Below are 27880 nucleotides of genomic sequence, written 5' to 3' on the forward strand. Positions count from 1 at the left end.
ACCTGAATAAGAATGTCAGTGATCCAAAATCATGATGGCTGGGAGCAGAAGATAGTGTTCCATGGTTTGGGGGGGGGGGGGGGGGGTGAAGGGATGGACTACCTGCTCATCTCATAGAGGAAGCGGTCAGCTTTGGCCATGCGGTCCAGCTCATGCTTGTGCTCCTCCAGCAGGTCCACGTCACTCTTCTCGGGGACGAACTTCAGCAGCTGACGGGGAACGTGGCAGTATATGTATTTAGTGAAGAGATACTCGCAGATCTCGAGTTAAGTCTCAGCTGCAAAGTCCAGGCTAGTGAACACTGAACTCTAACACCGATGTTGTTGTCCCGCTTAATTTTTCATTAAAACCTTTAATCCCCCCCCCCAGTTCCTCCATAAGTGCAAGCAAAGACCCACCTGCTCCAGCATGTCCTTAGGTAGGTCCTCCTGCTCATCCATGGTCAAGATGGCCCGCTTGATCTCCTCGTTGGACAGCTTTAACCTGCAACAGAGAGGTACAATCAGAAAGGGAGCAATGGCCGCATCCATATGACCGTAACTTCAGCAGCATCACTACAATACCCACCCACCACGAACAGGGCCCCACCCACCCTCACTTTGACCCACCATGCTAACTGGGAAATGGGCCCCGCCCACAATCACTTTTAGCCCCACCGTATCGCCTGAAATTGGCCCCGCCCACATTGATGCCTGAAAATGGGCCCCACTCACCCTCCCATTCAACCCCACTGTGGCAGATCATACATTCCTCAGCTATATCTAGTCACACCCAGTCAGCACAGACCCCAAACACACATGTGTCCCACCCTCATCTCTGTAATTTTCCATCCCACAAGAGCAGTTTACAGATTTAGGATAAAATGGAGGCAAAGAGCAGAGCCCCCAGCTCTCCACACACACACACACACACACACACACACACACACATTCACTTTCCCAAGCTGTCCCACCTCAACCCTAAACATCAAACTTTGACATCAGCAACCCAGATAACAAGCTGGCTCTTTCTATAACAGGAATGCTTTATGGCACAGAATTGAACGGGAAACACACAAGCTAAAGTCTAATCGTGGTCGCTTTTATGTCTTTTTAGCAGAAAGGTCTGCAGCTCACAGCTGATGCCAGACCAGACTCGACTGAGGAAACTAGCATCCAGTTTAAATGCACTGGCTGGTTGCTTTTGGCTCAGAGTGACTAAACACTTTGACTAGTTTAAAATCTCCCCTGGTGTTTGATGGTCATAGCAGCTTAGAAAAGGTTCACTGATGACCTATCGCACAGTTTCACTGCTCATGGGTTACACAGCAGTGTCTGATCCAATCAGAAACACAAGCACTTATTTAACACAACATAACGACATCCAGTATTCCTTCAACAACTTTTTTAAAGATCAGGCACATTTTTTAAATGAAAACGTAACTGCAGGACATTAATCTATAATATATTTTCTTAGTAATATAAGCTGTACTTTAACACCACAAATTCAGGAACTAATGAAACCTCACTCCCAGGAACGTGCATCACCAGACTGCGATGCGATTCCAGGTTTAAGTCATAGCTGTGGGATAAGGACACACAAAACCTAATGATAACAATACAGACACAGCACTCTGTTTATGTTTGCTGCCATGGAAACCAGGGACCGCCGTGACTAAGGCCAGAGTCCACGAAGCTGGGCCAAGTCCATCCCCATACGAAAAGGTTAAAGATAGCTCTTGGCTCAGACAGATGTTAAAATGTGCTGACAGATGTGAAAAATGACTTCCTAGGGAACGGGGAAAGAAGGACAATGCCGACAAAGAAAATTCCTTAATTGTGGAGTAAGGAGGATAATTAGACACTAAAATGCGGATGACATCACATGTGAGGCGAGTCACACTCTCACCGAGACAGCAGGATGTTGCAGTTCTGGGCCCGTCGCCCATCGATGACGGACAGCTCCTTGACTTTTCTGGAGGTCAGGGTGTCATCCTCTGTCTCCTTCTGCAGGGAGAAAAGGATGGAGCAGGAGGGTGTTAAGGAGCTCTCACAAGGTCAACAGGTGGGGCAGGGTGGGGCAGGGTGGGGGCCACACCACCCCTCCCATTTCTATTAATGATATACTCGTCCCAAGCCTGGAGCATTCTGGGTATATGTCAAACATCAATAATTTACTTAAACTCAGGAGAAATTGACTTTAATGGGATACAATAGGGATTAGGCAGCATGGTATCCAGTGAGCCTTAAGGGGTCTGGTCATTGCTGGGGGGTAGCGTACCATTTTGTATGACTCACCTCCAGGTACGTGCAGACTAATATCAGTATTTAATTCACAGAAAAATCACAAAATACTCAGAGAAACACGACACAAACGCACAAACGTGACAGACCGGCAAGCTTTTTTGGATGGGGGGGGGTGGAAAAGACCTGGAGAGGAAGCCCATTTAAAGGGGATGTGCGGGACTCTGGGGGCCCGTCTGGCTGTACGCTTTTATAGCATGTGGAAATCTGCAGCGTTTACCACCTCAGGACCCCAGCTGTTTGTGGAAAAATCGCTGCAGTGCCACAAGCCTGGCGGCCGGCTAATTGCACACAGACACATCCTGAAGTGGTAACCAATAAACCAAAAGATGGGGTTAAACTGTACCTAACATAATCCCCCCCCCACAAGCCAGCTGGGATACAGTTTACAGCAGCCGGGCTCAGCTACAACCAAACAGACAATAAGCTACATCCTACAAACTGCAGAGATCTTATCCACCGCAGACGTCAACAGGGGTGACACAAAGACAGGGGACAAGTTGGACGGCACACGGACGCGGGAACAGACAAGGACAGGGCACTGGGCCAGAGGCAGTCACTCACCTGCTTGTTGTTATTGACCAAATAGATGTCCTGAAAATGCAGGCAGCAGGAAGAATGCAGGCACTCATTAGTAGGAAAGTGCAGTTTGGCAAATAAAAAAGAAGCCAGCAATCACTGATGACCACAGCAAAGACTTGTGGGAAACAAATTAGCAGGGAGCCGTGGGTGAGCATGACGCCAATCATTAATATCACTGTTGCTTTAATGAGGGGAAAACAAAAATCAATCGTTAAAACTTCCCCATTACCACAACTTTGAATGTTTCAATTTAAACATTATAACTGCCAAAATCTGGTCCAGACGTTCAATTCAGTACTGAATTTTGAGCCACAAATTGATAAAAGCAAATAAGCATGTTACCATGAGCAAGTTGTGGAACTGGATAAGTTTTCTGGCATCATGTCTCAGAAACTGTCCCAGTAAACCTTCTTTCGGGGTTAACAAGTGTCTTTTTCAAATCAATGAATTTTGCTGAAAGATCTTTAAAATGAGCAGCAAGTGTACGTCTCCAAATGGACACTTATAGGTGTTCCGTGCAGAAACCAGCAAGGATTTTACTAGGGACAGATTCCAAAGGCAAACATGAGGCAGCGGGAATCTGATTTCACAACACAACCAGCCAAAGTACTTATCAAGTGCCTCCGAGCAACAGATCAGTCAAGATTTGAACAGACTAGCACTTGTGTGTGTAAGATGGCTCAAAACATCCATGAAGCCCTCTGTCATTATCAAAGCACGCCGCCAGCATCTGAGAGCACCTTGGGACTGTTCAGCAGAAGCCAAGCTGTTCAGTCAGCTGCACTGGTACATGCACCAGAACATGCATGTTTATGGGTAACCATGGCAACTAGCAATAGCATGCTCAGGATAGCACAAGTGTCCGGTAGACAGTTTGGTCACTGTGGTGCTTATGTTGGGACTGGGAACCATATAGTCCTCCTGTATAGGGGAACCGAGGGGGATGCAACCAAACTCTACCTGCTGCCTTTGGTATGCAGAGAAGGTCTTCTCAATGTCCTCCAGGTCCAAGACTTTGAAGACTTTGGCATCATCAACCTCCATCCACACGGTGCCCTCCAGCTTGTTCTGGAAGGAAAAAGACCACATGTCAAATTAGAGCATAGACAGTGTGTTTATTTCATTATCAATTTATATATTTCACATAATGACAATATTAAAACAGAAGGAACAAAGTGTTAATAATAATAATAATAATAATGAATCTTAACACAAGCCCATCTAAAGATATTTCACGTAATTTCCCCATTGTTAATCTTCGTAAAGTCAACTTGATATTGATGTACGGACTTTATGGAGATTTCTAAGAAGAAAAAATTTTTTAATTTATGCAAACAAATAAATGTGGGTGTGCAGACCCATTTCCATGACATACCTAACAAGTACATATGCATGAGAGAGATATCAAATAATTTCTCGTATTTCGCACTTTCATTTTCAAGCATTTTTCAAGTCTCAAGTGGAGCTTTGTTACACCAGCCATATTCATCATGTAAAACAAAATATATCTATAAAGTTCAGAGACAGATAGGAAAAGTGCAAATAAACAAATACACAAGCAAAAATTAACCAAGAAATGACAACATTAGCAGACAATGCAGATGTTTAGAGCAAATGGAAGCAGAAGAGCTGGACAAAGTAGTATGAATGAGTGAATAATAAAATAAATAAATAAATAAACGAGTGATAAATAATATCAGCTATTGGCACGACAATGGCGCTGATTTGGGTATGGAGGGGAGGGACATGTCCCCACCAATATTGTGGGAGTACTGTGCGTGTTTAGGGGGGTGGGGGGGTTCAGAGCTGATTTGGTCCCTACCAGGGTTGACACCAAATCTACACCCTTGCACAACGGCAATAACAGCATAAATAGTGCAAAAAAAACCCCCAAAAAAAAAACACCAGAGCTGGCAGAAATTTTTTGGCCTCTGATCACTTCGATTACACTCACCTCTGCCAGCTTTGCCCAGTTGAACGACTTGAGGGGGTTACCCGGCTGGGGAATTTTCTTTTTCTTCAGAGATGACCCCAGGGGGGCTCCAGGAATGGGTGGAACCCCACCAAGTGGAGGAGGACCAGGAGGAGGTGGAGGCCCGCCCGGAGGAGGGGGTGGTGGTGGTGGCGGCGGCGGGCCACCTCCGGGAGGTGGAGGCGGTGGATGTAGAGAGGCCCCTGCAGGAGGGGGGGGCAGGGGTCCACCTGGGGCTCCAGGAATGACCGAGCTTCCAGGGTCAGCAGGAGGCGGTCGCTGGAACACCACCATGCAAGCGTGTGCAAGAGAAAACACAGTGAAGGATCAGGGACATTGGCTTTGCTCAGTAGCTCCAACACAGATACCTACAAACCCTACAGTGCAAACCTGAACATCAGTAAATGAGCTTTTTGGGAAGCCATAGAAAATCAAGGACAGACCATAACCAATGTACACTGTCACATTTGGATGAAGACTGGGTAGGCTGTTCATGTGGTTCTCGCATGATGTTAACTGAGGCTAACACAGGTACACGTGAGTGAATATGACTGCAGACAGCATGGGGAGGGGGGGCAAGCCCGGGCAGCAACAAAGGATTGTGGGAGGTGGACATACAGTGCTGAGCTCGTGCAGCCTAGAGGAGAGGTCAACCACTTGCTGCTTGACCATGCGGTGCTCATTGGCCTCTTTCTCCAGCTTCTCCTTCATCTTGTTGAGCGTCTGCATCATGTCCTCCTTCTCCTGCGTCTTGACGTCGCACTCCCGCTCCTTCTTCTCCAGCTTCACCTGCAGCTCTTGGTGCTCTGTCAGAGTCGGAGGACACACAGGTCATCCACGTCATGCACAGACAGAAACCCTAATGGCGCGCCATCGCCACAAAACAAACCATTCGAGATAAAGCTTCATTCACTAACCTTTCCTCATTTTCTCAGCCTGCTCTTTCCACTGCTTGACTTCGTTTTCATTCACCAACCTGCACCGGGATGCACCATTAGTTATGCAGAGCCATAAAATCAATCGGGCAATCAATACCACAGAATACGCAGCATCTAGTTAATGCAGAGAAGACGCTGCTCCTCAATAAAGCTTAGACAGCAATTTGTATATACAGAACATTAGGCTGGGATAAGAGGAGACAGTTTCAGTCAGTAAGGAGCAAAATATTTAATGCCGTGTTTGCAAAACTGAAGACTCGTCAAACCCGCCTTCAGTTGACATTAATTTCTGATGCAGGATTTAGGGATACATTCCGCTTTTCCAATTTTAAGTCTTATTACACATACAAGTATTTATTAGACAAGGCAGGAAATGCTTGGTCCAGGACTACTCTCGCATACATCATAAGTGTTTTGGCCCTGGAACTCACATTCGCACCACATTCTTCACGTTGAAGTTCTCCAATGGGGCGATGTCAGGATCTTGACCCTTGTCAGTCTGCAGGACCATCTGTTGTATGATGCGGTCCAGAAGCAGCCAGTACTGTACCGTGTTCCCACTGCGCTTGTCTAGAGGAGTGGAAGATGGGTGCTCAACAGTTTGGCACAACAAGACACGAAGCAAAAAGACACGGGGCCACAATGGACTGAACCCAACTCTCTTAATCTCAGGGTCCACCTAGACCACTGGGATCTTGGTTTAAGTTCTTTATAGCAAATGCAGGAAACACTCACAAGGCATGAGAAGGCAGTGATGTAAGACAGACATGAAGTGTGGGTACGCATCTGTGTGGTTCATCTTCTTCCGGATAATGTCAAAGATCTGGGTAGCACTCTTAGTGTCCACATGCACCTATACCGCAAGGACAGTGACATCACTCTTCAACTCAGCCAATGAGTTTGCACAAAAAAATAAATAAATAACTCAGGTGGATACTCACAGTGTCAAACCGCTTTGACAAGGTCAACTCATCCTCATTTCTTAGCATTTCAAAGAAGTCCAGATGCCTGCAACAGATCACATGGGGGTTTAACGAGAGCCACTGAATGGGAGAAAAATTGGAGAATTAGGAGACAGAGGCCAGACTTACCGATCTAGCGTGGAATTCTCATGTGACCTCAACTTGTCTATGACAGGCTGAAGGCCAAGCATGAGGAACTCATACCGTAGGTGGACACGGAATTCAAGACTCTCCTGCAAAACACACAACAAAGTCAGGGTCATTTTAGAGACAGTGGGCTATTGTGTAGGAAATGAGGGGCAGCCGGGTACTCACCTCCCCCGCTCCTTGGCTGAGGACAGCATTGATGAAAGACATGATAGCGGTCTTGAGGTTAACCTCATCCCGGTACCGCCCCGTACTCCTGTCCAGATCATTCAGCAGGGTCTGTCCACAAGAGAAAATAGAGCTCTTAACAATCAGTTCATTTGTCCCTGTGTTTGGACCAAGTCCCACAGGTTATGCCTCACCCAAGTACTACTTTAAAGAGACGGAGTATTGGGCCAATTTAACTAAATGTGCTATCAATCAAGGTCCACACCTGGAAGCGTGTTCTCTCACAAGCGAACTTCTGGTAATGTAGCATGGACTCCAAGACCTTCCTGTGGCCTCCAGGGACCAGGCAGACGGCACCCATGATTTCCAGCACTGCCACCTTAGTCTTGATGTTCTCTGTGCTCAAGCTTTGTGCGATGATGTTGATGCTCTCCGAGTGTGCAAGCACGTGGGCCCGGCCCTGCGAGTTGTTCATCAGGGCCTTGATGCAGCCAATGAGTGAGGTGTGTATCTGTGACTCTGTGGTCTCGTAGTCCATGCTTTTCAGGAAGTTCAGGATGCACGTCAATCCATCCAAGTTAATGAACCTGGTCACAAACCTGGAGGGCCAGTATTGAATAATTATTATCAAATGTCTGATGGATTATCGTTAGAAATCAAGAGTGAAAATGGTGAAGAAATGCTTTTGATTTCAGGAGCTGATGGTCAAAATCCTTTTAGGTAAACCTTTCAAGGGTGAGAAAGCTGTTTAAGAAAGTGCTTTTGATCTCATTTCTTAGGTACCTGCTGAAGACTGCTTCACATAACTCTGCAGACTAAACATGAAGTGGATCATTCTACAGCAATAGTCTTGCGACCCAGTGATCGTGCTGAATGAACACAAGAAACTTTTTTTGTGACAGACATCAAAAGTGCTCCAGCAAGGATAAGTGATGAAAGCATGAATCATGATTGGGCTGCCCATGGAAAACAGTGCGCCCTGCTCCTTATGAGGGACCAAAAAGACCTTCAACTATACATGAGATGCCAAAATGCATTTCAGCAACCATGCAAGCCTGAGGTTGGTCCTAATCTGACAGGTAACCCTGAATTCTTCAGATCCCTGCTAAATCCAAAGGTCTAGCCCCACTGACGTCCAGTTAACCACTCTCCTCACAGATGAACCCCAAAGAGATCCCCCACCCTCCCAGCTGAGGCGTGCATTACTGTAGGCTCATTTCGCTTGCTACTGTGTCTCCAAACCTAAGGTCAATACTTTGGTCTCCATCATTTTGGGGGGGGGGGGGACACACACACACACACACCAAATAGCATCCCATACTCCTAATGTGTCAAATGCTGCCGGACTCCTCGCACTGTGTATATGAGTGCATCCCAGCCACACAAATACCTCATGGGTTGTGTCCGTAAGGCCGTCTTCAAGCTCTCAATAGTCTTGTTCCTCTCCTCTTCTTCCTCCTTCTCCAGGGCCAGGAGAGTCTTCCTCTGTTGATTCAATCAAGACTCCATAAAAACAGGGTCTCTGAGCTCACAATACACAGGCAAAAAGGAACAGGTTTAGGACCGGTGTCCTGGGAAACTAGCAAAAATGCTAAGACACGCTACGGTCCATCATGTTGCCCATCACGCTAAGCCCTTTGTCTCTACCCACAGTGGTCACCAGTGTCCTTTAATGGTGGTTTTAAAATGTAGACTTTGGATACCCAGGTTTCAGTGAAATTCCATCAGATCACCCACAAAATCACCCCTAGCCAAGCTCATTCATGTTGGGTAGTAAAACACATTAAATAGCTTTAATTTCCCTCAAATTCTGAATAATGAGCCACTTACAACAAGCAGGAAAATAGGTCTATAAAATGACAGAAACTGTTAAATGGGCAATGAAAATCATGGAATCATGTAACAGGCCTGGGGAGGTCCAGTTGGGACCCAGAAGGCCACCATACTCACAGCAGCCATGGAGTTCAGCTGGTCAATGTAGAACTCTGGCCAGCTTGTGGCCGATTTGTCTTCTTCCTGCTCCTGGAACATAAGAATCGGGAGGTTTTAAGTGAGGATCACACCGTAGCAACAAGAAGCACCAAAAGGCACAGGCTGCCGAACGAAAACCTCTCAGGCTAAAATTAAAAACCAGAAGTAGAAAGTACAAAACCAGACTAAGATTTTTTTTCAACTAACCAGGTGAGAACTGATTGTGGCCCTTTATACTCAAGTGTAGGTATGTGAAAGACTAGGGCAGAAGAGACATGGACCTTTATGTTGGCCGGTGTTGGCCGTTTCATACATTGAGTGGAGGTGCTTTAGCCTCAGTTCCCTCACACTCCGGTACCTGCCAATCGCAGAAGGACGACCGACTGCCAGTCCTCAGTGACACTCCACCAAGAATGCGTTCTTTATGGCTGATGACAAACTATGCTCACCTGAACATGACATTTTTTATACTAGCACCTTACAGCAACATACATTTTCTGTGTATTTTTCTTATATTAGAGGGAACAAATGGAATTTACTTCAAGAGTCATCACAAAGCTCATCCAATAGTCCCCTAACAAGACGGCGTCATTCTACCGTTTCATCTCCTGGTTACTCTGCCACCAATAGCACCTTTCATTTAATTAGCGGATGTGTTTATCCAAAGTGATGTACAACAGAGAGCAGGATCAACCAGTTTCTGAAGCTATTGGGGTTAAGGGCCTTGCTCAGGGGACGAAAGTTGAAATCACTCCATGGCCATGGGATTTGAACTGGCCGCCTTCCAATCACAGGAGTCCTAACCTCCTGAGCAACAACCCGCCCCAATAACATTTAGGAAGAACAAGGGAAAAGGCCAATCATGAGGCACAGCGACAGGAGGGCAGAAGGGACCCCAGACAGAGCCCTCTGACCCTCTGAAGGTCAGACCCTCTGAATCGGCTCATCCAGACTAAGAGGTCAAATCAGAATAACAGCAGGAGGTTCCCAGCAAAAGCCAGGAAGTCACTGCTCCTGCAAAGGCTGGCATCACCCCAGCACCCTGAAGGCCACCAGACTTGGTGATCTGCTTCCTGAACATAACCCAAACTGCATTCGGTGACTACTTCACATGCTTGGCTTAGAACAGCAAGAATCAATGTGAGGAGGTCAGAGATCAAGCATCCTGCACTGCACGCACGCAGGATAAAGGCGCACACTTTGTTGCATGTACGTAGGGGAGGATACACCGAACATAATATTAAAGGGTAAACGCTGATTCTAAACTGATACCTCAGAAGAAATTGCAGACAAGGGGAATTCTGAGTGAGCGCACAGTCCTGAAAGGCTTCTCAGGTGTTTGGCTGAGGTTCACACTGCAAGGGCAGGCCTACTGTGGTGTTTTCTTCTCCCATTTACTTCCAGAACATTCTTCCCAGACTGGAATCCTATACACCCTTACAGAGCAAAGCTTGGCAAAGCACAACGAGGTGCTGTAACCCACAGCTGTGCTGTAATTTACTGACCAATAAGAGACTGGTCTACATTCACATTTAAGAGGGGGAAGGAGACTCCTCAGGCCAAAGAACAAGAACGAACGACTTGGCAAACAGACGAAACACACGTCAGTGTCCAAAACCAAGTCTCGAAGCCATTGTATTACAGCGGGGGTCTGCAATTTCCCTGCAATGTTGGATGGGGGAGTTGGACCAGACCCAGCACAAGTTCTAAATGATCCCCAGTGCTGGAAGCTGGAGGGGGACAGTCGGGGTGCGGGACTGGCAGACGAGTGCCCCGCCACTCGGTACTACATCTGCGGTTTATTGTGTCTGTTGAAGGTCCTTAATGTTCTGTGTGTCAACAAGAGGGAACAGTGTATAGTTAATTTGCATGCCAATGGATGTGCAACAGCAGCAAACAGGGACACTCAATGCTGCAGGAAGCAAAGTGGTGAGTGAGGGACGATGCAACCCAAACAGGCAATCAGGGGTGCGGGTGCAGCTGACTGGGGAAGTGATCAGAGTCTTGCTGAATACAATGGCTGTTGAATGAAGTAGTGGGGGCAGTGGGGGGGGGGCAAAAGAGCTGCACCTGTGTGGGCTGTACTCGTCCTGTTTGTTCTGGAAAACCCACATGCTTCCTCTCCTGATACCAATGGACTTTGGAGGACTGGAGTCCTCATCAGACCACAGAGTCATGCTCATCAGTGCAGTAGCCAGACAGCAAGCTGGGGTCGACATACCGCCCGGACCAGCGGTTCTCAGAGAATAGCCATCCCCCTTCAGAGCACTGGCTGCCTATAGCTAAGCCAAGACATTAATCATGCTGAAATTTGTGTTGGACCTCAACCACAGATCAGCACATAGTCACAAGTTGCCTCCAGTCTATTAAATGTAGAACTTCAGACTATGGCTAAACAGATCACTTTCAATCCTTAAAAATATTTTTAGCCGCACTGTTCAGACCCCAGCATTACACGTCGGACGCCCCTGCACTCATAACTGGAGCGTAATCAGGTCCCAGCTGGCGTGTCCGGGTTCGACGTTTCAGCACCGCGGCTCCCTAAATGGTCGGATCTGCTTTCAAAGTGCCTTCCCACCAAGTCAAACAGAGACCTTTCAAACTTGTCCAAATGCAGAATGCCGCTTCCAGCAGGTGCCGCGTTCCCGGACCACTGCCAGGCTGTCCCATGAATCACTTTTTAGGAGGATATTGGGATGGGGGAACTGTACAAGAACGTCTCTGACTGACGGCTGTGCTGCTGACCAAGACTGCACTGACAGGCAGAAATTTAAGAGCGAGACCAGAATGGGGGATAGATATCTATTTCACCGGGGGACTGGGTTCTGGAACCCTAAAGGACCAGAAAGACTCATCTCCTATGATACTTGAGGAGAGGGAGTCACATGAGGCAGTGATTGGGGTGCCTGAAATTTAGTTTCCGGGGATGAGGTCAGCAGTGGCAACTGCGTGTGAAATACAGCACTGAACTGTCATCTCCGCATGGTCACTGGAAACGGGGGAGAGCTCACCATCTCCCAGGCAACAGAAGGCCATCTCACAAGCCTGCTCATCCACAGAATGCAACACTGACCAACGCAACCTTCACTCGACGAGCACATGCACAAACACAGCACTGAAAAAAAGAATTAAGGATCATGGTGTACATTTCTTCCTATATTGCCCAATTGTGTACATGAGACAACAGTCCCAAACATTTCCTCTAGGCTGTCTGTTGGTGCCTCCTAACATCAAGGAGAGCAGTGACAGAAGAAACTTCTTACATTCCTGACCCAAGGAGTTCTACCTCAGCTGAGACTCAGCTGCCCGATTCACCGACTCAGCAGAACCACCCACAGTGAAAGGCCAGAAACCCCCCCCCGATCCTTAGAGCTTCTCATATATCGCTTCTGCATGCTCGCAGATGGTCTCCAGAGACATTTCCTCTCTGCAGAACCTGGGAACCCACCGGCAACTATAGCAAATGAGGCAGCAGACCACGCCTGTTGAGGAGCAGCACACTAATTAGACACACCCCCAAAAACCTGATTGGTCCACATGACCAAACAGGATGAACGGTTTACATAGCCCCAGCAGTAGTCAGGCAGTAGGAGTCTAGTGTTCTTGGGGGGGTGGGAGAAGAACAGATGTGCCCATCACAACACTCCCACTGACCTCATGACCTCCTGACCCACCACTCTCGGCTAAGTGGCTGCAGCATACGTGATTTAATGAAACAGCCATTGAGTTCATGGACGAATTCCCCCAATGGGCAGCCTGGAGTTAACAATGGGGTCACAGGGCATTATGGGATATGCCAGATTGGTCCACAGGGAGTTCCTCACCCTCATAATGTCACGCTCCCTGCAGCAGCTGTGATTTGTGGCACTGAACAGCCCTTAGGGAACAACAGCAGACAACTGGTCAAAGCCAGCTGTTTAGTTGTGCCCTCACCAGCAGTTGAGGCTCATCAGTACTCCTTAAACCAGCCTGAAGAGCGGGACCCCAGAAGATTGATGCCCTGGCAGATCGGATTAAGTGCGACCTCACTTAAGGAGCAACTTGGCTTTGGGCAAGTCGAGCGCCTATGATCCTGCATGGGATGAAATACTCCGACTTGGATGAGGTGAACGTCTGGGATGTGAACGAGGCCCATTAATAATACAGGCCTCCCCATTCGCTGAGAGATTTACCCACCGGGAATTTGACAGAGGAGATGTTTTCTTTAATGGACTGGTTTCCTGGAAAACAACTCCCTCAAAGTTAGGTGAAGCGCACTCCCTTCGGAGGGGCGGACAAAAGGATGGCTTTGATGAGCGGGCGGGGGCTGCGTGTCGGGCGGGGGCTGCGTGTCAGGCTATGTGTGCGTCGTGCTTTCTCTGGCACCGGTGATGAAAGAGCCATTTCACAGGGGAGGGTCTGTTCCCTTCTTGATCCCACTCCCCCCACCACAGCCCCCAACATATACACACACACACACACACACACACACACACACCACCCCCCCCCCCCCCCCCACACACACACACACACACACAATACATCCAACTTCCAACTTTGGCAAGGTGACATATTTGATATCCATCAGCTGTCACATATGCACATGCACGAGCACATGCACTCACCCACGCACACTCACACACACTCACACTCACCCAACATCCTCACCTTCTTCTTGCTGCAGTAAATCTGCCACTTCTTCTCCGCTGGGAGGGCAAACATGGCTTCTCTGTGCTTCTCTGTGAGATCCAGCTCATCCTGGGAGGAAAAGGGGAGGAAGCAGGAGTCACACACAGCATCATACCCACAGTGGCTTATTAATGCGATTTGCTAAACCTAATGAAATTGTGCAGGAAAAAAAATGCTATAATTCACACACATATCACGGCATGGTTCTTAGACACAGGGCCTTTCAACACGGTTTGGCGCATTCTCATAAATAACCGCATGATCCTCCTCCTCCTGAACCTCCAGTGGGAAAACTCCATTTCCCAGCAACCCTCTGTCCTGGTCCCTGTAGCAAGTTCCTTGCATTACAACAGTGCAGCACCCCTGAGGGGGACAAACAGCAGGAAATCAGGAATACCACAGAAACCATGCAGGGAAAATGGGAAAGTTACCTACACTTGAGACCAGCAACTGGGAGGGAGTAAAAACATGGACTGTCTGGTGGTCCCCAAGGACCGGTTGGGAAACACTGTCCTAGAGAGCAGTGTGTCTCTTCATTATTTAAGAGGCTTTCGTTTAGATAATGGAGCAGTGCCGTGGGTGATCATGACTGCAGACACACTGCTCTCTAGGACAGTGTTTCCTAACCCGGTCCTTGAGGACCCCCAGACAGTCCATGTTTTTACTCCTTCCCAGTTCCTGGTATGGAGCTGGGAGGGAGCAGAAATGTGGACCGCCTGGCAGGGAGCTAAGATGGAGGAAAAATGTGGACTGTCTGTAGGTCCCCCGAGGACCGGGTTGGGAAACCCTGCTCTAGGACATACGAACCCTCATGTACAATCCCTTAAAAAGCTATTCCAGTTTGGGCAGCAACGTTACCGTGTTAGCCTCCCATACTAAGCCACCAAATTCGCCAGTGAGCTGGCTGAGTGGGTTAAGCAGTACAGGCCTTCGCAGTGGGTCTGCCAGCATAGGTGATTTCTGGGCCCATCTGGGTAACAGCTATGCAACACGTGTTGGCCATAGCCATACCATGGGGTTGCTGAGAGATGGACCGGTGCAGTTACGTAACTCGGCGCCGCATTCCTTAGCAACAGTCTGTGGTGAAACACATCCCAGATGTCTGGGTGCAAAGTCAACAACTTCATGTGTAACTTATTAGCTATAAAGCCCCTAAGCCATCCTCAACAAGTCTCATCAGCACCCAGAGAAATCACTCAGAAAACGGTGACTCTGTGATGGTCCATGTGACCTCAAGGATAGGGCAAAGCCTAACCCAATGATGCACATGGCAATGTAATGTGTTTAGCTGAGTTTTACCATGGTGACTCAAGTACCTGCATCCATTATGATGCCCTTCCATCCAAAAAGAGTTTTCTGATCTCAAACAATGAGGTCCATCTCTGGCCAGATGTTGCCCACAGCATTGCCACTTCCAATACTGGCTCAAATGTTTGAACCTCAACGCTGACCCTAAAGGTCACATCCTGCTGTTACTGCCGCTGTGTGCACGCCCCCATCCCTTCTGCCTCTCCAGGGATCCCATAATCACCTCGGACTCAGCATCTGCTCTTCCTTGTATCTGACTTCCCTTACTCTCCTTCTCCGTCTTTCCTTCCGTCAACTCACACTAACTGCTGTCTGTTAAGAGCACAGTGACCTGTGATGGGGGAGAGTATGGAGTATGGAGTATGGACTATCATCCTCTGCTCTGACACTAAGCCCTTTCACACCGAGTCCTGTAACTCAAATCCTGGCTCCAGGTTTCTACAGCAGCAACGACAGCCAGTCCACATAGCCAAGCCCCCTTCCTCCATCCACCTTCCTCAGCATCAGAGCCTTTGGGGGGCCAACTATGTCCAACATGCTCAAAGACAAGAGATAATAATTATTTAATGAGACCCCACAATTGGTTTTCTGGTGCTCCTCTCTGATGAGCATCTGTTATTTTCAAGAAAGTTTGAAATCCACAGGTCCACAGTCTTCAGCACCCCTGTGTTTCAGGGGAGGCTGGCTTTGAGTCTCCAAAAGCTGGGGGGATCCACTTTGTTTTGCCATTAACTAAGGGAATTAGAGAGCATTAAAGTGCAAAACACGCTCTCGACTGCATGGATGTGATGGCACACATCTAAAAAGTCTGCCAGGTCCTCTCCTGTTTGCCAAGGTCTTTCACACACCATAACCTCAGGCCACAGACAGAGAGGATCCTGGGTGAGATGGGCATTTAATCAAGGAACACCGGGGACTTTGTGCGCTTCGACTGCCTGGCCTGTGATCCTCGACTGCACTGCAGCATTGGAAACCTTCCAGCTCAAAGACACGGCGGGCAGGACTGCAGGTCATGTACTCCCTGCCAGGCAGCGGGACAGAAAATAGGTTCGAAGGTCATTTTTAGCGGCCTGATAAGGACGTTCTAAGCAGCATTAAAGATCAAAGCAGAAGTTCAAAACAGAAAGAGGGAAGAAAAAAAAAAAAAACGAAACAACCTCTTCCAGATGGTGTCACTGAAGCACATTACGTTGAGCCTCGGAAAATTCCCGCGTTTTGGCATTAGAGACACCTCTCGCAGATTTACTCCTATTTCATTCGATTAAGCTCTGGTCTGTTTAAGGAGATCAAACTGCAGTCTGGAGTGAATGAAAAAGGATTTATATCACGCTCTCCCCCACGGCAGAGTCAGTCTTCTAATTTCTGAAGAACAAAATGAAAGAAGAGTCAAATAAGGGCACCACTGTTATATTAAATTGAACTTCTGCAGCTTACGTCATCAAAACGGTCTGGTCCTTCTCTCAAGGGAAGAAGCATGGCTCAATGGGCCAGCAGAGAGCAAACTGGGCAAGGGGTCAAGGTTCTGAAAAGGAGTGTGACCCCTCCCCATGGAGAATGGCGGGTCTTCAATGACCCACCATCTCCCCTCGGCCAAGAACAAGGCTCTCTGCTTGGCAGGCCTCAGCAAGCTCCCACCCTAGAGAGTCACTGACCCTCAGATCCCCGCTGTTCCCGTAAATGAGACCCCTGTGGGTCCAGGCCCACCCAACAGAGGGCACTGTGGGTGCACAGTGGGCCTTCATAAATGGACGTGTCTGGATGGCTGAGCTCGAGCCAAGGGGGCACAAAGCCATGGTTAAAAACGGGCAATTTGGGAGGTCTGGATGGCAGAAGCAGACGCCTCCGTGTGCCAGTCTGCTGGAGAGGCACGGATTCCGGTTAAAGAGCCGAGGAGGGGTAACAGGGGAGCCTTGCTGAAGCCTCACCACATGGGAAACGGACTGAGAATGACATCAGAGAGCAGTCTATGACATCAGAGAGCAGTCTATGACATCAGAGAGCAGTCTCCCACTCTCATCCAGTCATTCCCAAACAAAGGCATGAGCTCCAGGCTGCAGATCCGAAAAGAACCACAACAGGAAGCAGATCACCACATCAGGCGCTTTCTCTGCAGATTCAGCCATCCTGCAGCTGGCTCCTGACCACAGGAAACATCTGAGCTCGATGACTGACTCTGAGCACAGGAACGTGTCAGGACAGCCACATTAGTGTCGACTGACTGACTGGCTGGTTCAGCTCCGTTAGTAATTATCCGTGTACAAGAAGGGAAGTAGGCCAGGTGTAGGGCTTTTAGCAGTGCTATCTGGGAGATTAATCAGTGACAGGTAAGCTGGTAAACTCCCCCAAGTGATGTGACATCCGACAGACCCAAACGAGAAGCTGGTAAGCAGATAGAGAACACTATGGAAATTACTGCAGACGTTTTGAAGATGAACACATCCACTAGCAACTAATGATTCACAGACAGGTCAGCTGGAGCTAAGGAGCAGAGAAACAGGGAAACATCAAAGTCCCATGTTCTCCGCACGTGCTGGCCGACACCAGGAAACCAGTCCCACTATGCTGTTGCAAGCCAGTTCAAAACAGCGGACTTCAGATGTTAATCCCACAGATAGCAACATCAATCAAAGAGGTTTAAACACCATAAGGGACAGGAGGAGGTAAGGAACATATCGCCGCATCCACCACACGACACGACACCTCAGGGATGAGAACCTGAGCGCAGCCATGTGGCAGGTGATACCTCAGCACCACACTAGTCTGAATGGATCAGTGTGAGTTTTTCCCCCAGTGGCTGGAGGGCCAATCCTGTGTTTCCCTGTAAGTTGGAGAACCTCCTTATAGTACTGGATGTAGATTAACGTCATACCCAGGACGAAGCAACTGCAGTACAAGGTAAAGGTAAAGATACAGCTGGCTACAAACTACAGCGTGCATGAGACTAAACCTGCAACATTAGGAGCATCTCTGGAGGCCTCGAGATGGAGGAGGGAGGGGAGACGGCCTTCTCGGACATACCACCAGCTCCGCGAACATGACGTCCAGCTCTTCGACGGCCGGCATGGGCAGGGTGGGTTCCATGGTGTGGAGAGCCAGGTTGTTGTCATGGCGCAACCGGTAGGTGATCTCCGGGTGGTCGCTGCTCTTGAAGCAGCAGAAGATGAAGGAAAGGCCCCCGGAGTTTCGCTTGCGGGGGGGCATGGCTTCTGGGGGAGGGGGGGGCCGCTGGCACTGCCTCAGGTACTCACATCAACTACAGTGTCCTGTGGAGAAGATAGGGGTGAGCACAGTGTGTATCCCACAGCTGAACTCAGCCAGGAGACAACAGCTCGATATCAAAATATCAGAGGAGTCAGACGCTGGGAACAAACCATCACAACATCCCGAGAGGGGGGAAGCACCATCAGGATTATTAGATTGCAATCACAGAATCAAACCGAGACCTCGGCCCTGGAAATCCATGCGGTCCATTTATACAGGGTACATTTAATAATCACACTCTCAATGGGCAGGTTTGTGAGCGGATCAGGGCCGGATGAGATTCCTGATGGGCCACTGCTGGTCCACAACATGATAGAGGTTTGCTGTGGTACAAAACAGGCAGTAAGACTCTCGCAACAGAAGAAACTCAAAAGGCCACAGTCCCAGAATAAGAAACAGATATAAAAAAAAAAATAAACAAATGAAAAGCGGAGAGTGGATCCCTCTAAAGCTCAGAGACGACGTCCTCCCAGCCCCCACTACATCCACCTGTGTGCCCTGCACGGCCCCATGGGTAATCACTCTGACCAGCAGTGGGCTATCAAAGGCACACCAAGCTCTTGCATATAAACCACTCAGTTCTTGAGCACCATCTGTCCCTCACTTTCCCTCCATCCAGCATAATAACCTCGGGGGGGGGGGGGGCTGTCAACCTGTCCTGGCACACGAGCGCGATGATACAGGTCCCCGTTAAGATGGAGGTCACCAAGCGGCTCCTACAGGGCACGGGGGCTTTTGCAAAGTCAAAATAAAAGCGCGTGGCTCCACTTCAAAGGCAAACTCGCATTTCACGTCCACGGAGGCTGGTGCTTTGAAGTCGGTGCGGATGTAGCGACTTTGCCTTCAGCCCCCAGATAACGCGCTGCCCAGTTTAGCAGCCCTGCAACTTCCGCACTGTGCAGCAACCCTGCAGCCAACGCTGTGCCGGGAGCTTCACCAGAAGGTTACAGAGGGATGATGCTGCACCCTTACAGATAGTAAAAACATTTAACAGGCCTGCTGGACTTTCCTTCCCCATCCACCAAAGATCCAAACCTAGATGAAGGACAAGGGAGGCAAAGAGAAAGTATAGCAGATTAACCGGTGCCAGATGATAAACCACACTGCAAGAGCATGTTGGGTAAACACGGGAAGATCCTGGGATCTCCTGTGCATTGACTGAAGGCGTCTATATCCTAATCTGAGTCTGGAAAAGTGAGATGGGAGAAATGAGGTGTGAAACAGTGACTACAGAACCAATGCATCTGTGAGGTACACATCTGTGAGGCACACATCTGTGAGGTAAAATGCCCCAACCACGAAACCCTAAGAAGGTGGCTGCAGATACAAGCCACAACGGACAGCACGCTGACCCCCGGCGTGACACCATCACCACATGGAAGCCATGCTACCCTCGTCATGTTATCACATACATGTGTGGAGAGCCGGAGCACGAAATGAGCCAGAACCCACCCCCCCCCCCCCCAATGAACTGGGCAGGGCTTTTTGAAGACCTTGCCAAGGAGTAGAACACCTAACAACCCAAAAGAACAATAAACCGGTAAAATATGACTTATTGTTTAGATCCCAAGACAAATCACAAAGCACTGATGCGGAATAATAAAACGGAATGGACCCATTCGTAGGCCAAAAGAAGCATCAATCTGGATTATCCCCTCCATCTACACAAATCGGAAGCATTCCCAGGGTTCCTAGCAGGGAGAGGCCGACACTATTAGGAAGGTCTGAAACTACCCCCTAGCTGAGTCATGGCTTCAGTGAGACAAACAGCTGCTATTCACTTCCTGTCTGGAAGGGGGGGGTTGGGCCAGGGCGAGGCCTCACAGAATTGGCGAAATGACTGATTGAGAAGAGCTAATGTTCACCTAGATGACAAGCAGCCCTCAAATGATGGCACTCTGAGTGTGCACACATGCCGGAACAAGTCTAGAAGATGGAATGCCAAGACACGTCAAAGTAAGACCTCCCGTCAGATGTTTCCGTGTTGCATTCAGGGGTTGACATATTGCGCCAACGCAGGCTCCTCAGCTGCTGAACAGATGCGAGGGTTAGGCTTACACTGCATCACTGAGCGGCGAAGCAGCCCAAAGGATGATTCTCGTGTTTCTCAGCTGTCCAGCATCACAGCATCAAAATCAGCGAGATCCACACTTCGTATCAGTAGCCGAAGTTAACACTTTCTGTTTCCGAGGCACACAGATCAGTTGAGCATGAAGAGGAACGTTGTTACAAGAGGAAGCTAACCTGCCAAAAAAAAATCTGACAATGGCACTGTGACAGTGACACTAGCCAGGATGTACGTGAAGTTAAGCCGGACCAGCCTATCGGCCCCATCGGCAGCGATAATGACCTGCACACCACTGATTCACAGAGTTCTCGAAGGCAGACAGTGTGACGCAGAGATACCCCACTGGAACCGGTCGGTTTGGTGTATGCCATGAGGTCCGTCACAGGGCTTCCCACGAGGCTTCTGGTTGCCCCACCGGAGAATCTAGGTTATGTTGATACGGTCGCCTTGGAAACGTACAAGTGAGCTGAAAATACCCGACAACATAACAGCTTCTCCACTCCTCCCAGCTTCTTTGCATTTTCATGATGCTTCGTACTGGGATGCAGCAGACGTTCAGTCATAACCCCCCCCAGCATGATTCCCTCAGCGTCTGGGGTGATTAGAGGGCATAATCCTCCTGGAAACCTCTTACTTTGTTTTGGTTGCTGATTTAATCACCCGTAAATGTCAGCTGTAGGACTCTTACTCCTGCCAGATCAGTCTTTTGCCATCGTATCTCAGGTTTGTTAACTTCGTTCTGCTGGCTGGTGTGAGATTTTCAATGAGACAAGTCTGCACATGCATTTACATGTAACAGTCTTATTACCTTATGAATAGTCTGTAGGGTTTGCAAACTACCCCAACACATTTTGTAGCAAATTTAGGATTCATAATGGAATAATATAGATTTGCTGTAAGATTTCTTGTGTGAGCGTGAGAGTCACGCCAGATGTGTGACAGCTGGCAACCCTGATCTCTGCATCTGCAGCGATATTCACACATAACATACTTCACTATGCTGGTCCTCACAATCACTTCCAGATCATTCTTAACTTCTCCGTCATCAGAGGGCATTAAGACTAAAGGTGCTCTGATCAAACAGCCAGTGACCAGAAATGGCCGATTTGTGCTCAGTAGCTGTAACCGGCCAATCAATCTAAATATGGCTGATTTTATGAGCTGATAAAGCAGTGTACCAACTAACACTGCTTTTTGTCCCAAACAGTGGTGGAATATATGGCGATATTTTGTCATACCCCGTTAGAATCATGATAGGGCACTATATTTACATTCATTTAGCAGACACGTTTGTCAATAGCAGCATACAACTGAGGCAGGCAGCACATTAGGAGCATATGCCTAGTCAGCCCCTTGACACCATGTACGCGCAGCTAGGCAGAGTTTCCAGTGAATGCTTCTTCTTCACAGAGAAAGACAAAAACGTTAAATTCGCAGTGTGTAAGACAAGTGAACAAGAAGTTGTAAGCGGAGGAACTGCCCCAGAAACCATTTGGCACAACAATATAATTAGACACTCGCGGAGCTATTTTGCTTCCAGAAAGCGAAGTTCATTAAAAAGTGCTTTAAAAAAATTAATAAATATTAAACTAAGGAAAGAGGAAATCAGCCAGGATCAGAAATTAAAGCTTGATTTTGTTTATTTTATTTTTTTTTTTATATATTTTTTTCCTCCTGTCAATCCAGGACATACTTCTCTCTTTCGCACATTATGCCTAATAAATAAATACCAGCATATTCTTAGTCAAGATCCCATTTCAGACAATCCTGCAAGACATGGAAATTCGTTCTTAGCCACATCCAAAAAAAAATAAAAAATTAGAACTCTGGTTTTGGAAAAGGGCTTCCTGAGACAAGGGCAACGCCCACAGCTGGGACACTCCGCAGTGGTACCTCTGGGTGAAAAGCAGGAGCCCTGTACCCCTGCGGGGGGCTTCCAGGGATTCGCCCACCCAACCAGAGCACACGCGCTGGGGCAAGAAAAACTAACAAACGCAAGGTGTCAGAGGCAGACGGTGAGAGGCCTTCCAGCAGAGCCCTGCCCCATTCCAAGGCTCACAGCTCCTCCGGAACACGAGGCAGCAGAAATAACACATTTATTTTCCCTCCGGCTCAACTCATCCTCACCATCCCTGCCGTTCCGCTCGGGAGATTTTCCCTTGGCTGTCCTCCAAGGATGACACCGGTTCGTTTAGCAGGATCCTAAAACTGAAAACCGCAAGTCCAACGGCACAAAGTCTAATCGACGGGACGGCCCTTCTCAGCGAGGTTTCGGCCACCGTTAGGTTCAAACAGAGAGTTCGTTCAAAAAAAACAAAAAAAAAAAAAAAACAGCAGCAAACGGGACCTAAAATTAAATGATGACTCATTGGTACAAAATGACAGCCACTCGACAGCCAAAGGACTGGCAGGCAGCTACATACACCTGCAGGTGAGATTACAATCCCTGCAAGACCATATTAGGGATGAAGACACAGCGGGACACTGGGGGCAGTCGCAGTCATTATCGCCACGTCCTTCGCTAAGTCGTCAAACTATAGCTGCGTGGGAGAAGATGTGTGCAGCTGAAGGCCTTTAAGGGGCAATACAGGGTTTCTGTGTACATGCCTGGGGAGGAAAGTGCATGAGGCGTTGACGGAGATACCCAGGACAGCCAGGGCCCGCAAGGCGAGGCGTATTTGGCGTGGCAGAAGATAGGGAGTGACAGGGTGGAGAGATGGATTTCGGTGTTGATGAGAGGCTTCGGGCCGGGCCTTGGAAGGATCGCCTCATTCTGCCACCTCACCTTGCCCAAACGGCACGGGCGCCCATCAGTCCCTGCCCGGGCAGCCAACGGCCAGCAAAGCTCTACCGCCCTGACGTGACCTGCGTGAAGACCGGCTTGGAAAGTCCTTCAGAGATATGGCAGCATGCTCAGAAACTGACTGATAAACCAGGAATGGATAAACATCGGCCAGTGAATGGAACAGTCAAAATATACTGATGAATAGGCTTACGTCATCACAGCAAATTACAGCTCTTTCAACAGCATATTTGACATGACAAAATGGCACATTTATCACAGACTGCCCTATTTACCGACTAAATAGCATTTGGCACGTTACAGCCGCGGTAAACAAAGGTTATGCCTGAAACTAAATACCGTGTTGTGCACCGGATTACACAGAACACCCAAAGGTAACCGCTGAATAACGAAACATTCACGAATCACATTAGAAATTGTGATGAGAAACTTGAGAGTTTTGATTCTGAACCTAATGAGAATCAGGAAAACCTGCAACAAGAAAAATAAGCATTTGAAGATTATTTGGGAATATTTTGTCTACAATAGAAAGTAAACATCCAGTCAGGGATCCCTCCACATGATTCGACAGATGGAGATAAAAATGCGTAACAGGAGCACAGCAGGGAGTACAGGGCCGCATGGTCAACACCTCCTGCAAACAGCTGCAGTTGCTCCTCCTTCCTGAGCACCATCTTCACATTTTCCTAATATGGAGACTGCAAAGACCACACAGCGCTCAGAGATCCCACCAGTCAGAGCAGCGAACGGCTCGTTCTGACGACAAAACCGCCCTCCGCACTAAGACCAAACAAGACCCCCGAGCTCACAGCTTCCGGCTCTGCTCCATTCCACCTCTACCATCCACATCCACTTCTGTGACCTCCTGTCACCCCGACCGGCACCGACACAAGTGGGCGCCCTGCAGAACACCAGCTGCCGGCAGCCCCGCAGAAACGGCCTGAACCTGCCTGAGCGCGGCACGACATTAAAGAAGTTCTCTCTGACCGCCCAAGGCACCTCGACACCTCTGCGCAAACATCCTGGTGGTTTACACCCGGAATGCACCGCCCTAAATGGGCTACCAGCCTCAGATCTGGGGGAGGGGAAAATAAAAAATAAAAATAAAAAAATCACTGGCTTCCCGGATACAGGGGGCAACATATGACCACAGGCCAGAGATTTATAAAGTACTCCATTGGGCGGGCTTAGGAGGGGTGGGGTACAACCAGCTGTCCAATGAGCCAACACTAACCCCCTGATCTCACCGCCTTCCCCCCCCACAAGATTCCATGAGGGCTCAGTCAAGACGAAACAGACAAACCACCTGCGGTCTGGGCTTCCTCCCGCCTCTCCATATCAAAGCTCCGACGGCAGCCGGAGCCATGGCTGACGGTGTCCTTATTTGGGCAGACTGCTTTTTATTCTGTACATTAAAGGAGAAGTAACATGGGGTGGTTGGAGAAATAGAGGAGGGACAGCCCTCTACAATGTGCTAAGCAGACCTAAGCATCCAGAGACCGACAGGCTAGTTCTCACATGCTTACCAGCCAAGGTCAGGCTTGGCCAATCAGGATGGTCGTCACTGCCTCAAATCCAGATATACCTTACTTTGTAGGGAAAGTGGTCCCCATAAGGGAAAACTCAATTTTCTAAATGTAAGATGTAATTACAAGTCTGTGTGTGTGTGTGTGTGTGTGTGTGTGTGTGTGTCTGCATAGATCACATTTGATCACATTCAGTAATACCTGAAATTTCCCTACTTTTGGGGACATCTTTTGAGATCCCCATTTGGATAACCTCAGTTTTGTATTTGGGTTGGTTACTTATGGTTAAGGTTAGGGATGGGTAGCGGTTAAGGGAGTCATGATCGGGATTAGGGTTTTTCCCATAGAAATGAATGGACGGTCCCCATTTAGATAGGAAGACCGACTTGTGTGTGTGTGTGTGTGTGTGTGTGTTGGGGGCTGCGGGGGGGGGGGGGGGGGGGTCAAGAAGGGAACAGACCCTCCCCTGTGAAATGGCTCACTGGCCTGAGGGTCTGCGGGCATAAATGCAAAAGAGCCAAAGAGCTCTGCAGGACTGACAGTCACATTTCTCAGCCACGTGTCACACAGGATGACCGACTTTTCTGGTGCCGGCGATTAATTTTCCTCGACAGGCCCGGTTCAAAGGGGGAGCAGTGATGCGTGGCTGCACAGGTGAATGCGGACGTGCCTCGGGAAGCGAACAGCGCAGGGGCCGCGCAGAAGGCACCATTTCAGGTTGACAAACCTGCCTAGACTCATCCATCAAGCTCCATGCAAAACAGACACCTCGAAGCAAGGAGGCGGGGAGGCACGGCTGAGGCTCCGCCCACATAGCTGAGGTCACACCCAGCACCTCTATGCACCCGACTCTCATAAATCAGCTGATCCCCAATAACCCCAGAGGGAACTGCACAGAACCACGAGGTCTTTATGACCCAAGATGAAAGTCAAGCCAAACCCAGGGAGATCCTACTGGACAAACTCCAGAGAAATTTTATGCTCTCCTTAAATAATCCACTTCTTAGACTATCAACAACCGTGATGAACCTCCCGGATCATGAAACTCAACATACAAAATGCCAAGCATCCGCCCAGGTGAACTGAACAGACCCAACTACAAGGTGACTACAAAACACTTGGTTAGCAGACAGCGACACTGAAGCTTCGAACCTGATGAGACGGTTTTGCCACACTGAACAAGGTCATGTAACAGTAATACAAGCATGCAGAAACTAAACCAGAGTCACCCTCAAACTCTGTACGATCCCTCCAGTCCAAGTCTGTGTGTGTGCACATCCTAGGGACTGCTCTGCAAATTTTGTTGTGCAAGAAAAGTCAACAATAAAACGACAATAAAGTCATTCTATTCTATTCTATTTCTTAGGGTACTAACCTAACAGTCACCTCCATCACCAGGACTAGAGCAACCTAAGATCAACCCCTGGGACCTTTGCAAGGGCAAGCAGACCTAATAGCTCAAAGTCAACCAACTCCCAAGCAGTCACTCTCTCTCTCACACAAATACATAAAATGCAAGACAACGCCTCACATTCTGCGCCAAAGGCTTGCACTGGCTGATCAGCGTCCTTCCAACAGGCAGTCATTGGTCTCTCAGAGTTTGCACACAGTCACCACAACCCTGACGTCTTGTGCAGGTGAAGGAACAGCAGACTGAACTCTGGGTAGAAGTTGCTCCCCTCCATATTAAGTCCAGATGGCAACTCCACCCCCCAGCAGACCATCTCTCAGTAAATCGACACGCGTCTGAACGTCCAACATCGTCCATTATAACTGCAACCACCACGATCATGACGGGATAGACAGACAATCCCCTGAAGGGCCGTAAGCTGAGCAGAGCAGAATGAGGACCAAATGTCCTCATGCCCGAGTGCAGGTTGTCGCCCCGGGGTCGAGCTTGGGTAGGTTGGCCCCTTGGTTAGGGTGGCGTCAAGCTCAGGAGAACCAGCGGATGATGTCGGTTAGGAGCGGTAACAAGCCCGGGGTGCTGGGCTGGGCTGGGCTGGGCTGTCCCACTGCCAAGGGACAAGTGTGGAAAAACTGATTCACGGGTAACTCGAATGCGCACTCAATGTGCTCTCGCTCCAACTGAGCGCGTCGTGAGAGCGACAGCTAATTATAGAACAGGGTGTCAGGAGAGGGCAGTGAAGCCCAGGTACCAGGCCAGACACTCAACAGACACCTGACACGGAAAGAGGCGTCCAAGGACCAGACGTCACCCCGTACAGGCAAATTGTCACTAGCTGAAGTCTCGGAGGAGCACAGGTAAATGTGACACTGAATTTCAACAGGAGAATGTTTCAGTTTGAAGAGCGAAGCGGGAATCCCAAAAGTTTTAACGGAAACACCTACAACCAGAAATGAACTCCAGAGGCTTCTCCTGCAAAACAACATACCTGCTTCGGCAAACAATTCACTGCAACTGCGATTCATCAGTGAGTAAGATGCTGTTCCCACAAACAGGGCGGAACTGGAAACGGCTGCTGGTGGCGTGCGACGCTTCCATAACGCGTGACAGACGTTTCAAGAATGCGATCTATTCTGCAGCCGTCCAACGTGTTCCACAGATGAGTTACCCTCCGCGGGACGTGTGACACAACATGTAAAAGGCGCCACCACTGCAGTCTGGCTCCTTACACGAGCCACAAGACTCCCTGGAATGAGAGGGAGCCCAGCTCTCTGTACAGGGGTTCATTCATCCGTCTGTCGGTCCGGAGCTGATAACTACCGGGTCCGACGTGTCACAAACCTGCGTGGAATGACAGACACACAGCAGCATCTCACACACCTGCCCCAAGCCTTTGTCACCACAGAAATGCACATCCATCAGCTGGCAGGTGACAGCTGAGCAAACCGCGCCTGATCAACACAGGAAGCGGCGCTCGTCGCCGGCCCTGTTTCAGGCCGCTGACAGTAACAACGCCGCCGGCCAGCCGCTCAATAGCAGCCAAACAGCGAACTGCAAAGCCAGTCCATTGAGGCAGCGTCACGAGTGAGGAGTCAATGCCATGTGGGATTAGAGCTTTATAAAGGAGGAGCTGGGAGCTGCGATGGGAGAGGGACTCAGGGCTGGACTGTAACCGACCGGACGTCAATAAAGGGGCAGCCTTAACACACCACACAGAATAACGTGACACAGCAAACATGCAGGCAGAAAGAGCGAGAAAGCTGTGCAATAATGCGGTGGGGGGGCATTTTTCCATCTAATTAAGTAAAGTGGAAGC

General features: G+C 48.9%; 1 protein-coding gene across 4 annotated transcripts in view; it reads right to left on the reverse strand.

Moving 5' to 3' along the window:
* Nucleotides 1-27880, reverse strand: part of daam1a (dishevelled associated activator of morphogenesis 1a) — a 42799-nt gene that overhangs the window by 4212 nt on the left and 10707 nt on the right. For 3 of the 4 annotated variants that reach the window (XM_023825485.2, XM_072699127.1, XM_072699126.1), the window contains exons 2-19: nt 18017-18261; nt 13670-13759; nt 9002-9073; nt 8442-8536; nt 7317-7650; nt 7052-7162; nt 6866-6969; nt 6716-6782; nt 6510-6627; nt 6206-6344; nt 5754-5812; nt 5455-5642; nt 4819-5115; nt 3825-3932; nt 2847-2876; nt 1888-1985; nt 399-483; nt 103-209 (exon numbers count right to left, since the gene is read on the reverse strand). In XM_023825485.2, the coding sequence (XP_023681253.2) occupies nt 103-209; nt 399-483; nt 1888-1985; nt 2847-2876; nt 3825-3932; nt 4819-5115; nt 5455-5642; nt 5754-5812; nt 6206-6344; nt 6510-6627; nt 6716-6782; nt 6866-6969; nt 7052-7162; nt 7317-7650; nt 8442-8536; nt 9002-9073; nt 13670-13759; nt 18017-18199 (2285 nt within the window). In that variant the 5' untranslated portion in view covers nt 18200-18261. The remainder of the gene's footprint in view (nt 1-102; nt 210-398; nt 484-1887; nt 1986-2846; nt 2877-3824; nt 3933-4818; nt 5116-5454; nt 5643-5753; nt 5813-6205; nt 6345-6509; nt 6628-6715; nt 6783-6865; nt 6970-7051; nt 7163-7316; nt 7651-8441; nt 8537-9001; nt 9074-13669; nt 13760-18016; nt 18262-27880) is intronic. The other variant, XM_023825486.2, reaches the window with a different exon arrangement.

The sequence above is a fragment of the Paramormyrops kingsleyae genome, chromosome 14, assembly GCF_048594095.1.
Source record: "Paramormyrops kingsleyae isolate MSU_618 chromosome 14, PKINGS_0.4, whole genome shotgun sequence".
NCBI classification, from domain to species: Eukaryota; Metazoa; Chordata; class Actinopteri; order Osteoglossiformes; family Mormyridae; genus Paramormyrops; species Paramormyrops kingsleyae.